Raw genomic sequence first — 14,061 nt, forward strand, 5'->3', positions numbered from 1 at the left:
TGTTTTATTGTAGCCTAACTTCCCTGAGACTTCATTCATTCATCCAATGCATATTTATTATCAGTCATTCTTCTAATTACTTCAGTGAACAGAGCAGACACTATTTCTATGGTGCAACTTCTGGTGATTTAAAAAAAATAGAAACCTCAAGATGATGAAACCAACCAATTTGGTCACTACCCCAATCTTTAGCCTAGAAAAATCCAGGCATTTTGTGAGGAAAGGAGACATTGGGAGGGTGGAGGGAAGTTAACTGTTTCTGGAGTTTAATCATAAATTTAGGTTGATTGTGTACTCCCGCAGCTTGGTGAGAGGACCAGCAAACACTAATTCTTTTTGCTCTGGGTGGAAGCCAGGGCTGCATCTAAGATGTACTCTGCACAGTGTTGGAGTGTTCTTTCAGACTCCTAGAATCTGAGACTGAATCCCGGAACTGACAATGGCCATTCTAAAGGTGGTGTTAAGCCAAGCTGGCCAGAACCCATTGAAAAGTTTGCCCACTTGCCCTTAGAGACAGGCTGAGGGACTGCTCCTGTAGAATTGTACCATAGCATAAAGTTGGGAAGTTTCAAAATCGCGGTAAGGGAAACCGATTCCCTTCCCTTCCCTTCCCTTCTCTCCTGTTCACAGATTAGTCCTTGGATCCTAATTTGATGCCATCCAGTTCCTCCCCTTCCCACAGTAACCTTCTTCCCCAGCCTCCAGGGATGCGCATGCGCAGAAAGATTTCTGGCGCAGGCTGCCCGAGCCAGGAGACATCGATTGACTCGGTGCTCGGCGCGTCGATTTATCTGCGTTCGATTGAGGAGTGTAGCGGCGCTCTTCCGGCGCCAGGCAGCTCTTCCGGTTTTGGCTTCAGGCGGGACGGCGCGGACTTCAGGTGGGTTAGTCGGGGCTCTTCTTAGCTGTGGGTGGTCTCGGGGCTTGGCCGGATCCTCCCAGTCGGAACCGAGCCAGCAAGGGCGAGGGTGTCGTCGGCTGCACGGTCTCCGGCTCCGTGGAGGGTGCGACGTAGGGGAGGAAGGGACGGCGACCCGCGTTACGGCGGGTCGAGGCCCAGTGTCGCATCCTGTTCTCGGCGGGGTGACTGGGGTTTTTAACGCCCGTGGGGTCCGCCTGTTGGGCAGATTGACCGGTGTGTGAAGAGGCTCTAGCTGGCGCATAGGAATTAGCTCTGGGGTAAAGATCGGCCGGTTGTTTGCTTGGGGGGCATTTACGGCTCGCTGAACACTCCGCCCCTCCCCCGCCCCCCAGCAGCCTTTTGGGTGTGTGGAGGGCATTTCGGGTGCCCTTGCGCTCTTTCAGCCCGCAGGAGCTACTGCCAGAGCTTCTGCTCTGGCCCCTCTCTTCCCTGAGACCCCAGCCCTTCTCCAGGTTCCTGTTAACTGTTAGCTGCGTAGTACAGGTCCTTCTTGTAAGTCAGCACAGCATATTGACCCTCAGTAATGAACTTTAGATGCATACTGATGCAGACCGTTCGATATACGTCTCATTTAGTCTTCTGGGCTCCACTTTGTAGGTGCTGTTACTATCACCAGTGTGTAGCTGAGAACCCGAGATGCTAAGGAACTTGCCCCTCAGCGAAGCAGATTGTAAAAGCATAAACAGAATTTAAATCCGGATCTCATTAGTGCCAGAATCTGAGCTCTTAACTGTCTTTCTAAATTGTTTTCTGAGAGTATGATTCCTTTCAGGTCTGTGAGAGGAAATCCCGAAGTCAGCCTTGGAGGTGATATATGTATTAAGGTGTATATAAATTACGAAATACATTTGAGGGCTGTTGTGATATCTCAGCAGGTAAAGGCACTTTTTTTTGCCAACCTTGAACACTTTTGAGTTGGGCCCCTTGAGACTCACATGGTGGGAGAAGAGAACCTGGTGGTGAAAGGTTGTTCTCTGACCCCAGCTTTCATAGTAACACTCATACATACACACACACACACACACACACACCGAAAAATAATAATAATAAAAATAACGTTTAAATAAATAGGTTTGTGAGTGCACAATTTTATTATTGTTCTATTACAATGTTTTCTGTTTTTTTGTTTTTTTCGAGACAGGGTTTCTCTGTGTAGTTTTGGTGCCTGTCCTGGATCCCACTCTGTAGACCAAGCTGGCCTTGAACTCACAGAGATCCGCCTGGCTCTGCCACCCAAGTGCTAGGATTAAAGGCGTGTGCCACCACCCCACCCCCACCCCCACCCCTCCCTGCCTACAATGATTTTTTTAACTAGATGTATGTTTACTAGTTTCTTACATAGATGTTTAAATCATTTCACTGAAAAAAATTTTCCAGTGAATATGATCAAAATATATTGTATGACATTCTCAAAGAATTAGTAAATACACTTTAAAAAAGTTATTTCATTATGTAGATGGAAAGACAGTATCATTTATGGGGGTTGGGGGGTTAGAAAAAGTAGTACCTTAAATAAAATGTTTCTGAATCTGCCTATGTATTGATGTTCTACTGAGTTTTGATCTTGAGAACTATTTTCCATTTGTCTAAAATGCCCCAGTAGTGGCTAGAGAGAAATTATTGTCTAGTGCCAGCTGACATTTTCTGACATCTGGGGTTGGAAAAATAATTTAACACTAATGGTTCTTGTCTTTTGTCGTGTCGTATGCCTGTATGATTTAACCCTCCTTGCTAATAACGGATTATGTCTGTCTTTTAGGCTATTTGAAAAGTTTTACGCAAACATGGATATCAGACCAAATCACACTATTTATATCAACAATATGAATGATAAAATTAAAAAAGAAGGTATGTTCTTTTAAAAATACTTGTTCACCACTAAAATGTGTTTATTCACCTGTGTCTTGAGAATGTGTCTTAATGTCTCATCTAGTCTTCTTTCCTAATGCCCTGCAAATGGTTCATCCCATTTTACACAACTTTAGGGTTTTTTTAATGTAAGAATATACAGGGATCCAAATGCTTTGAATTGTTTTAACTCATAAATGGTTTCAAATAACTTTAAACTAGGTAGCTAATGAGAATAGTGTGGTATGTTTCTTTTTTCAAATTACTATAAATAAGTGAATGATAGAGGTGGTCGTTGTATTGTTATTTTATGAAGAACTTAGTTATTGTTACATTCACAAATTGTTTTCCTTCTTATTTGCACAGAATTGAAGAGATCCTTGTATGCCCTGTTTTCTCAGTTTGGACACGTGGTAGATATTGTGGCTTTAAAGACCATGAAGATGAGGGGTCAGGCTTTTGTTATATTTAAGGAACTGGGCTCATCCACAAATGCTCTGAGACAGTTACAAGGATTTCCATTTTATGGTAAACCAATGGTGAGCTAATCCTATTATTTCTGCTTTAATTACTATTATTGAGTGTTATAGTAGGTTTTTAAGTATGGACTTGATTTTAGGCTATTGCTTTCTGTTTGTTTAGAGAAATTTGGGGTTTTTTTGAACACATAGGTATTTTGTTCATTTTGAGACAGGGTCTCTGGTAACCTAGGCTAGCCTTAAACTTGTTAGGTAGCCAATGCTTAATTCTCCTGACTCTACCCCTTAAGTGCTGGGATGATAGGTGTGCACTACCTCAGAAGGCTTATATAGATATTTTTATAAAAATGCACTACCAGAGCTGAATTAATTATTAACTTATTCCAGTTAAAATGAGCAAAACTAAAATATATTATGTACATCACTGAAAGATAGGATGGCAACACAGACAAGATTTTTTAAAACATTAGAAATTAAGGTAGGGGTACATGCATGGATTCTCAGCTCTTGGGAGTGGAGGCAGGAGGGTCAGAAATTCAAGGATATCCCAGGCTACATGAAACTCTGTCTCAAATAACCACGTAGGAAGGGGTGGTCCAAAGGGCCTGCAAGGAACTCATTTAGGAGGCCCATGGGTGTAAGACTGGGTGATAGCGTATTGGAAAAGTCTTGAGTCTTAAGTACATACACTGTACCCTGACTATAGATTCATGCTGCCTTTCTGCTGGGATTGGGAAGTCATGTAAAGAGGTCTTGGAAAACCAAGGCCTGTGGCTTAGAGGATCTGAATCCTCATTCGTGTTCTGCCATTAACAGATTCTGCATCTCTATTTACTTGTACCGCCACTAAAGTATGAGCAAGGTGAATCATTGGTATCATCCAGAGATCGGCAGAAACTCTGAAGAACTAGATAGATATTACAAGCTTTGCTGACCACATAAAGTTTTTGATACCTATTGTCCTGTTTATGTGTTTTGAACCTTTTAAAATTGTGTTAAAATAATTGTTAACTCACAAGCTGTACAAAAATAGGTCGTGATCTGGATTTGGCCTAAAGGCAGTATGTAAGTACACACTGATGGTCTGGTCTCTGCCTATCATGGAGAAATGTAGCCAAATTTCTAAGCGGTCTTATTAAATAAAAAACATGGACCCAAGTATAGGGGTAAAAGCCTTAGAGATCAGGGACATAGTGAGAGCCACCAACCAACCTTACCTCACCAGCTCTGCAGCTTCCAAAATGCCACAACTTCTTGTCTACCCAGGCTTTTATTGCCTTGCTGTTCTGCCCTCTCATTGGCTCTTAGCCCAGCTACCTCACTTTCTTGTCACTGCCTGTCTGTATAGACCTCCAGGTCTCTGGTTGGTACTGGGATTAAAGGCGTGTCAGCACACTTGGCTCTGTTCCCTAGTGTGGCCTTGACCACACAGAGACCCTGCCTGCCAAGTGATCAGGATTAAGGGCATGTGCTACCACTGCCTGTCTTTTGTGTTTACTTAAAACGGTTTGCAATTTCCTCTGATCTCCAGGCAAACTGTATTAATAACATAAGAATAAAATATCACCACATTTCAGTACAAACATCACCGCAGAGAAGGACTGGGCATGAGCTAATCTTGTTCGTATAGGATATAGTCCTATAGCCAGTGGTAATGTCAGTGCTCGGACACTAATTAAACATTTAGGATTATCATGCTTTTTATATGCTAGGAGGGAACATATTTTTCCAATAGGTCAGGTAGTAAGATTGCAGGCCTCGATAGCCAGATGCTCCTTTGTTGTAGCTCTTTACTTAGACAAAGCAGTGAAACCAGGTGAATGGGTGTGACTGCTCCAGCCAGCCCTACAGTGTTAGCTGTCACCAGCCGTTTGGAGCCTCTGTCCTGTATCACACTGTTCCCTGAGTTCAGTAAGATGAAGTTTCCTGAAGTCAGTTACTATTACTTAATATGAAGAATTTGCATGATCTAGATCGCTTTTGCTTGGAGCACAAGACTTCTTTAGGCAATTTGGCTGAACTGAAATGGCAAGTTAGCATGTACCTGGTTAACTGGATACAAAACAGGAGGAAATGTTTGCTGTGTTTGGCACTAGCCTCATCTTGCAAACTCATTTAAATGAATACAAAATGTCCTTTGGCCTGATTTTACACTGAAGGTATTTTAGAGGCCTGTTCTCTGTCTGCCTTGAGGAAGCTTAGGAGGAGCTGCCAGATCTCCAGCCTCTTGACGGGATAATAAGATGCTTTGAGCTGCCTTGCTTGTATTTAAGTGCATTTAGGTTAGATCAGCAGTGAGCAGAATTTGCTTCAATTTCTAACTCAGAACAAAATGACCTCAATAAAGTAGAACTGCCATCCTGAGGATTTCTGTCATGATCCTTTTGGAATAAATTTAAATCTTGCTCTTTGCTGTCTTTGAGAGATGAATTGTAATTTTTTTTATGGTATTTGGACCAGAGTTTCTTAGTAATGGCACTTTGGGGTTTTTACTGTTCACTAGGGTGTTTAGCAGAATTCCTGGCCTCTACACACTAGAAGCTAAAAGCGTCTCAGCTAGCAGTATCTCTATAGTGCTGAGTGTCCCTGGACAGGCTGCATTATGTCTTGTTAAGAGCCGTTGTTGAGATCAGATACTTTCTTAGGTGACTGTTACAACGGCAGAGAAGTCAGGTACCCAAGATCTGTTCAGGTCAGGATCAGGGTTGGGGACCTCAGAGAACTGACTTCTTCTGAGTGGTACAATTTGAGCCTCAGCCCATCTTGTCTGTTAGAACATGATGGGAAGGTTAGCAGAGCTGTCTGGCATCTGCTGCAGTAGACTAGTCCACACTGGCCAAGCAAAGCCTGGGGTTCTGAGGGATGTTGCCTGCTTTCCTCTTCCCCTGGTATATTCTTTCTTAGCTGAAGGAGGGGAAAGAGAATTGCTTTGCTTTTAAGAAATTCTTGCCTTATGATCCACACTACTTTAAAATACCTTTCCTTCTCTTCAAATATCAGATTCTTGGGTTAGGAAAACTTTGTAGGATTATTGTGTTTTGATATCATCGGAAAAATGTTGACTCTTTGAGCTCTGGAGATGTGTTTGGTTGAATGGAAATTGCAACGTGGAGACATTTATACCCTAGGTAACTGTACAGGTCATTGGCAGAAATATTTGGCCATTTCATCAGTGATGAATTTAGTCATGTGGCAAATTTAGTATGTCTAAAGCCCCACTCCTCAAAGCTGGTCATCATTCTTTTTGTGCTTACAAAAAGTGTAGAATCTGAAGCCTTACCTAGACTTTCTGTGTCAGGCTCTCTGGGCTCTTGAATTGGGCACTGTAGTTGGCAAAACACTAGTATAGGCCAGTGTTTTTGAATGCTCACTGATCTCAGGTGCCTACCATCTTGCTGGCTCTGTCTGGTATAAAAAGATTAAACCCAGTCATTGCAGCTGATATCTGTCTTTCTATTTCCTCTCAAGCCACTTTAACATTTAAGTACTGAATTTATTTTTTGAAAATGATAGATTCAAAGGAAAGTCATTTACAGATTTCAGTATTTTAGTCACTGTAAGTAACAAATACCATGCTACATCCCACAGTTGATTGATACATTGATCCTTTTGTTGGTCATTGATAGGTTTTCGTTGTTATTAAGTGAGAAAAAAATGGTAATGTAGCATCTTCAACCTTGTTCTTACCATATGCAGTCTGGTCTATTTGCTTTCTGTTTGTTTTGTGATAGTGGTGGGAATTGAACTTGGGACTTCATACATGATAAGTAGGTGCTCTCTTACTCAGGTGTATCTTTACCTTTTGTTTTGAAATAGAGTCTGACTAAAGTTTTCAGACTGGCCTTGAACTTGCTCCATAGCCCAGGCAGGCCTCTTGATACAGCCTCTTGAGTAGCTAAGGTTACAGGTCTGAGCTACCCAGCTAAACTTCATTTGTCCTTTATTTTTTTTTTTTTTTTATTTTTTTTTTTTTTTGGTTTTTCGAGACAGGGTTTCTCTGTGTAGTTTTGCACCTTTCCTGGAACTCACTTGGTAGTCCAGGCTGGCCTCGAACTCACAGAGATCCACCTGGCTCTGCCTCCCGAGTGCTGGGATTAAAGGCGTGCACCACCACCGCCCGGCTTCATTTGTCCTTTAATAAAGACAGTTGAGTATAGTGTGCCTTGCTTGTGAATCATAGGCCACTACTTATTTACACTAATTTCTTTCAATGATTTCCTTAAAGATGTGTTTAAAACTAGTTTGCAGTGTATTTATGTACCTGGATTTAAAAGGTTAACAACTATTGTAAACAGCCTTCCACAAAGTAATGTAATCTGTTTTCCTATAACTACAACAGCGAATTCAATATGCAAAAACAGATTCTGACATAATATCTAAAATGCGTGGCACTTTTGCTGACAAGGAAAAGAAAAAGGAAAAGAAGAAAGCTAAAACCATGGAACAGGCTGCAGCAGCTGCAAACAAAAAGCCTGGCCAGGTGAGACAGATAATTCCATGTGTGGGATTGGGGGTGGGGAAGTGGGCAGGGGCGGATTGGTGTGTACACTGGATCAGGTTTCTCTGTGGCAACAATTTAAATATCAGCCTTTACTCATGGAGATTTGCAATAAACAGTTTCAATCTGATTTACTGATTTATATACTGGTTTAATGATATCTTTATCTAAGACATACCTATTGGCGTTTTTCTTAAATTCTCCCTATAATTACGTATTATCATATGTAATCTCTTTATCATGAGTATCCTACTCAGAGCTTCTTTGAACAATTCAAGAAGCAAAATTTGAAATCTATAATAAAAGTGAAATTATCCAAAAACAGGAGTTACTTTCGAGTTAAAAATTATTTAAATCAGTTTGACGTATAATGATTATATGAAATTGTTTTTAAAAAGTAAGACTGCTCCTTTTCTCCATCATTATTTTTTTGATATAAGATCTCAGCTCTTGTAGCCTAGATGGAGTCTGTTCACCCTCATGACCCTCCTGCCTCAACTCACAGCATGTTTGGTCTCCCCGTCATTTAAAGTTTAAATGTTAAAGCCAGTCGTAATGATGCACACCTTTAATCCCAGCACTGGGGAGACAGGGGCAGGTAGCCTGGTCTACATAGTAAACTCCAGGACCGCTGAGCCTACATAGTGAGACCCTGTCTCCAAAAAAAAAAAAAAAAAAAAAAAGGAAGAAAGAAAAATGTTAAGTTTTATGATGTGGTCAGTAGAGTTGAAGGACATACATTTCAGAAATAATTGACAAACTAAGTAAATAAATAGTGAAGACGTAGGGATCTTAAAGTAAAATGGAATAGGGGATCTTTTACAGTTAATGTTGCTTTATGTTATAAATTGTAGCTGCTTTTTTTAGCATGACTGAGATTTAACCATTTCTTAATCCCAATTTCTTTTTTTGCAGGGAACACCAAATTCAGCTAATACTCAAGGAAACGCAGTGCCAAATCCTCAGGTAATGTTTTCCTCCATGGGGTGCTTACCTTAAGATGATAAAAATTATGGCAATATAAAATAGTGTGCATGTCTGCAAAAGCAAGTGAATCCATTCGCAAGACATAATTGTCTTGTCACTTAAGAAACTCACCCTTAAAAACATTTAAATTTGCCTAAGATGAAGAAAACCTGGCCTGATTCCTGTTTCCCATGAGTCAGTGATAAGATCAAAAAGGCAGGATTTGTGAGGGCTGAGAAAGGGCTTTTATTTGGGGTAGGGTGCAGTCAGGACTTTACAGACATAAGGTCAGAGGCCTTTATGAGGAACTGTTTCCATCCCAGATGGCTGACACACCGCCTTGTCACATTGGGCAACAGTGTTTGTAATTAGCCTTGCTTCCACTTCCCCAGCACAAATATTCAGTCTTATTTATTTATTTATTTTAAGTTTTCTGCTTTGAGTAGAGTCTAAATTACAGAATCTGACATCCACATCTTCTCTGTACCACCAAGAAAGTTACAATATTAGAGTTGTGTGCTTTTGAGTTTTTCTTCTCCTTTGTTGGTGGTGACTGAATCCTGGGCCTAGCCTATGCTAGGCAAGTGCTCTACTGAGCTGCCTGGTACCCCTCACCCCCACTGAGAAAACAGTCTTGATGCTACTCTCAAAGTCTCAATCCTCTTGTCTCAGCCTCCTGAGTGCTGGGATTACAGATAGTTGTCAGCATACCTAACCCTTTGCATGCTCTTATGATCTTTCTATTCTTTGAACTCTTTCAGAACTTGTAGTCAGTTCACAAATACCAGCACTTAATTCTCTATCTTGAGCTGTTCACTAATTGTTTTTTACACTTTATCTTTTCTGTCCATGAAATTAGCAAGTAGACAGAGTGTCGTCTTAGATATAAATCCTTGATATACTCCTTGTAGTCTCAGGATGGGGTAGCAAACTTGTGACTTAATATCTAATGTTCTGCTTGTTTTATATAAGTAGATGCAGTACATGCCATTTATGGTGCGCATGCATGCACAGGAACATACACAGAGTAAATGTCAGCAGGCTGTGGTTGTCAATAGTAATGTTTTAGTTTTTAATTTTCTGGTGTTCTGGTAGTAAACAGTGATGCCCAGGAGTAACATGTTGGAGTGTTAGCTGAGTAGAGTTATCAGTTGAAGTCGATGTTGCTGCCTTTTCTAGTTTTTAGACTTTTTGAATTCTGTTCCAGATGACAGAATTCCCCAGTTATGACTGACATACAGGTGTTTTATTAAATACTGTTTTCACAGAATCATAACCTTCCAGATTTGGGGTATCCTACCTTGAATGTTGGCTTTCTCTGTTGTTAGGTTTTTATCTGTATCTCTGGTGCCATTGTTTTCAGCATTTGTTTTGGTGTATTAAGGTTTCACAAGCCCATATAAGCTGCAGTGGAGTTCTCTGGAGAAGAGTTTTCATGTTTCTTACAACCAAATACCTCACAGTGCTATTTATATTCACAAGCTAACTTTGCCTTTTGTTTCTAATAGGTCCCGGATTACCCTCCAAACTATATCCTGTTCCTTAATAACTTACCAGAAGAGACGAATGAGATGATGTTATCCATGCTGTTCAATCAGTAAGTTCTTTACTAAACAGATCTCTTTGTCGGAGCCTCCTAACAGGACAAATAGTGCTTCTATGGCCTGAGTTCATTTGTCACCCCACAGCACTAGTTCTCTGTAGGGTCATTGATTTAGTCTGGGACTAATCATGGATGGAAGCCTGTCTCCAAGCTTAGCAAATAAAAAGCTAGATTTCCTCTGTTGGAGTTATTCTAATAGATGGGGAAAACAGGAAACAAACTTTTGACATAATGGCAGTATTGGAATTAGCATGGACTCTTGCAGTCCCTTCATGGTAAAATTTTATGACAAATGCCTCCATCCTACTTGGGGTTCTTCACTGAATATGATTAGTTTTCCTAGACCAATAACGAGTTGTTCAACAAATTTATTTATACATTTACCTGTATTTATTGCTTTTGTTTTTTCCTAGGTTCCCTGGTTTCAAGGAAGTTCGCCTGGTACCTGGGAGGCATGACATTGCATTTGTAGAATTTGAAAATGATGGACAGGCTGGAGCTGCCAGAGATGCTTTGCAAGGGTTTAAGATCACACCATCCCATGCCATGAAGATTACCTATGCCAAGAAATAACATTTGGAATAGCCAGTTTTAAAGGACTTGGTGTTATTTATAATGTTCATTTTGATTACATTCGGTCAAGTCATTTTAATGGTTGGAAGTGAAAGTGAAGTTTTGGGGAAAGAGTCACCTAATTTTTTTTTTTTTTTAGTTTTGGTGAACTGTGAAATCTAAAGCCTTAATTTTGTACAATAAACCTTTATTTGTATTCTGTGTACTTACCACTGTTTACTGGTCTGATGTTCAACCATCAAATGCTTATTTCAGCATAGAACATATCTGAAAGTGTGTAAAACTCCATAGTGGAAGTTTGTATTATTTTGGAGCAGTGGATGATACAGAAGTTGAAGGGAACAGATTGCAGCAGCTAATGAAGAGCATGTTAATGGTAAAATGATCAGTTTGCTGTTAGAAAACATGCAATTTGCCTCCTTCAGCCTATGGAGCATAGTATTTTACTGGAGTAGGGATTCACACAGTATTAAATAGTGGCCATTTGCTAACAGCTGCTTACTATTTTTTAAAAAAATCGACAAGTAGGACTGCTCCCTTCAGTGGAACATTTTACTTTTTTTTCCTTCTTAAAGGAGGTTAATATCTAGTTTCAATCCTGAATGACTTTCAAGGGTCCCAGGCTTATTAGTGCCTGCCTAGGTTTCCAGCACTATGGAGACAGGGGCAGGAGGATCACTGCAAGTACAAGACTAACTTTAGCTTTTCCTTGAGACCTTGCCTCAAAAAGACAAATAAGTGAATAAAATGCTAGACCTCCAAAAGGGAATCTCTAATGTTTCCTAAAACAGAACTTATCTTCCTTCTTTATGATCCTGAGGGTGTGCACAGTTAGATGTTAGGCATTCAGTCTACCACTGAGCTTTATGTCCCTGCCCATTGTTTAGGGATATTTCTTTTGTTTCGGGACAGGGTATTACAATGTAGTCCGGGCTAATGCCAAACTCACCACATGTGGGATGATAGGCATGTGCCCCTAGTGCAAGCTTTTTGTAATTGTTAAACAGCTACAGAATTCCAAAAGCTTCTCTGGTTTTGCCTTATATTATGACTTGATTTCCTCCCACTGATGAAACCATCTTTAGAAGTTGACCTTGTTTTTCAAATATAGCACATAATGAAAAATATTCTTGTTTTAACATTTCCTTAAAACTCTCTTATCACTTAGAATTTTTCTTGTGTGTCTACAGAAAGGTCATTTTTAGAGTGTAGTTAGAAGTTTTCCTGTGTCCCACCCGGTCCACAGCCGTTCAGACTCAAATAAACAGAGGCTTATATTAATTATGAACTGTATGGCCATTAGCTCAAGCTTATTACTGACTAGCTCTTACACTTAAATTAACCCATAATTCTCATCTATGTTCAGCCACATGACTTGGTGCCTTTTCTCAGTTCTGCCTTATCATCTTGATCCTCTGTGTCTGGCTGGTGACTCCTGACTCAGCCTTCCTCTTCCCAGAATTCTTGTCTGCTTATCCTGCCTATACTTCCTGTCTGGCTACTGGCCAATCTGCATTTTATTGAACCAGTGTCCAAAAGCATTATCCCACAGCATTAGATTTAGATAGAGATCTTTTATTACTCAAGAATTTATTAAGAGGAGATCAACAACATGAATTATTTCTAAAACTGTATCAAAGACTTATTTTTTCCAAGTAAAAGTGAAATGTATCCAAACAGCAAAATTATTATGACAGATAAGTGGTTGCTTAGGGCTGAAGTTTGTCTGGGATGAGAGAATGCTGTAAATCAATTATGATTATGACATGATTGTGTACAGTTGCCCAAACTCACAGATGGAACAGTAAAATGGGCAAATTTTACTGTAAGCATTATCTGTGTTGGATGCAGCAGTTTGTAACATCAGTGGATTAGGAATAAAATGGCTGTGAACATACACGTAAGTGTTCACACGTGTGTCTATGTTAGGTTTTGAACAAAAGGATGACATCTAATTTTAATAATTTCCATTTTATATAAAAATTGCAGAAATAGTACATAGAACTCCTGTCAGGACTTCTGACAGCCCTATAACTGGCAGTTCTGAATCGCTGGAGAGTATGCTCCTCTGTTACCTATTTATTACCTTAATTTTTAAAGGCTTTTATTTATTTTCCTTCTTTAATATCATGAGTCTAAGGATCACAAATATTACATTCCAGCAAGATTTGGCTAAAATAACAGATCCTGGACAGGAAAATTATCTTAGTATAAGCAATAAGGAAAATATGCAGAGCCAAATTTTCTATATATAATCTGTTATTATAGCTTAGATATTCTGCCCTCTTACTATGGCTTAGGATAGAAAAGGGGATGGAGAGAATACACGGTGCAGGGTGGCCGGTAGACTCACTGTTGGGTCCACTAATAGCAGGCTGGACCCAGAGAATTCTTTACAGTATTTTCTTTTTGCTGGAGGGCTAACTAGCTAGAAGTAACCTGGGAATGTGTGAACCTACGGATCTGGACATCACAGGATCACTCAACAGTACTGGGTTCTGTCAACCAGGCCTTTCCTGGAAGCACCTAAACTTAGTATCTAACTGTCCCCAGTGGACCTGTTCCCCAGTTGAGTGATCTTCCTTCCCAACTAGAAACAACAACAAAAAAAGCTATGAGGGGAGGGAGCTTGTTTTGAAGGGCCACCAAGAACATTTTTCAAATTGTCTTACTGTCCTTTTTAATGATAATACCAGTTGTACTTTAATTTCATTCCCCTGATGAATTTGGAGTTTGTCAGTATATGAGTAGTAAAGCAGACTCACCCGTGGGATTATATCATCTGAATTAGGATCCAATTTACAGATTTAACAGAGGTCAGGACTGTACCTTAAGTCCATGAATTCTGAACATGGGGAGATCCAACTGGAGCATGGTGTAAACTTTAAACTCCCATTCTCAAGTCAGAATGTACATCACCCAGGAAGGGTTATGGCCAAGCCATATTACCAAGTAAGATCAATTTTCTTAACTTGTGGTTTAAGGAATTGAATCTTAAACACACACATTCACTTCGTGTGTGTGTGTGTGTGTGTGTGTGTGTGTGTGTGTGTGTGTGTGTAACCAAGGGGTAAGTCTGAATGATTGAGTCCCCATCTGAGAGAGAAACATGGAAAGTGTGGGGAGATGAGGTGAAAGGTGTCCTTTAGTTTTCCCAAGCCATATAACTTTG

General features: G+C 40.2%; 1 protein-coding gene across 3 annotated transcripts; it reads left to right on the forward strand.

The window, feature by feature from the left end:
- The first annotated feature begins 768 nt into the window (after nt 1-768).
- Snrpb2 (small nuclear ribonucleoprotein polypeptide B2) lies at nt 769-12,788 on the forward strand. Of its 3 annotated transcripts, none has more exons than XM_052724812.1 (8): nt 811-880; nt 1,695-1,797; nt 2,682-2,770; nt 3,137-3,309; nt 7,589-7,729; nt 8,663-8,713; nt 10,222-10,310; nt 10,730-12,788. In XM_052724812.1, the coding sequence occupies exons 3-8, from the start codon at nt 2,707-2,709 to the stop codon at nt 10,887-10,889; spliced, it is 678 nt and encodes a 225-aa protein (XP_052580772.1). In that variant the 5' UTR covers nt 811-880; nt 1,695-1,797; nt 2,682-2,706; the 3' UTR covers nt 10,890-12,788. The 3 variants fall into 3 exon arrangements, with proteins under 3 accessions (XP_052580771.1, XP_052580772.1, XP_052580770.1); XM_052724810.1 differs by having other exon boundaries at nt 822-880; nt 1,520-1,797; XM_052724811.1 differs by lacking the exon at nt 1,695-1,797 and having other exon boundaries at nt 769-880.
- Nucleotides 12,789-14,061: the final 1,273 nt, after the last annotated feature.

This window comes from Peromyscus californicus, unplaced genomic scaffold (genome assembly GCF_007827085.1).
Source record: "Peromyscus californicus insignis strain IS unplaced genomic scaffold, ASM782708v3 Scaffold_7__1_contigs__length_154581171, whole genome shotgun sequence".
In the NCBI taxonomy this organism is placed as follows: domain Eukaryota; kingdom Metazoa; phylum Chordata; class Mammalia; order Rodentia; family Cricetidae; genus Peromyscus; species Peromyscus californicus.

Excerpts from the sequence above, each read along its gene's own strand:
- Snrpb2 (XM_052724811.1), top strand. The coding sequence starts at position 2,707 with ATGGATATCAGACCAAATCACACTATTTATATCAACAATATGAATGAT. Across the intron at positions 2,771-3,136 it reads TGATAAAATTAAAAAAGAAG|AATTGAAGAGATCCTTGTAT; the intron begins GTATGTTCTTTT and ends TTATTTGCACAG. Across the intron at positions 3,310-7,588 it reads CATTTTATGGTAAACCAATG|CGAATTCAATATGCAAAAAC; the intron begins GTGAGCTAATCC and ends TAACTACAACAG.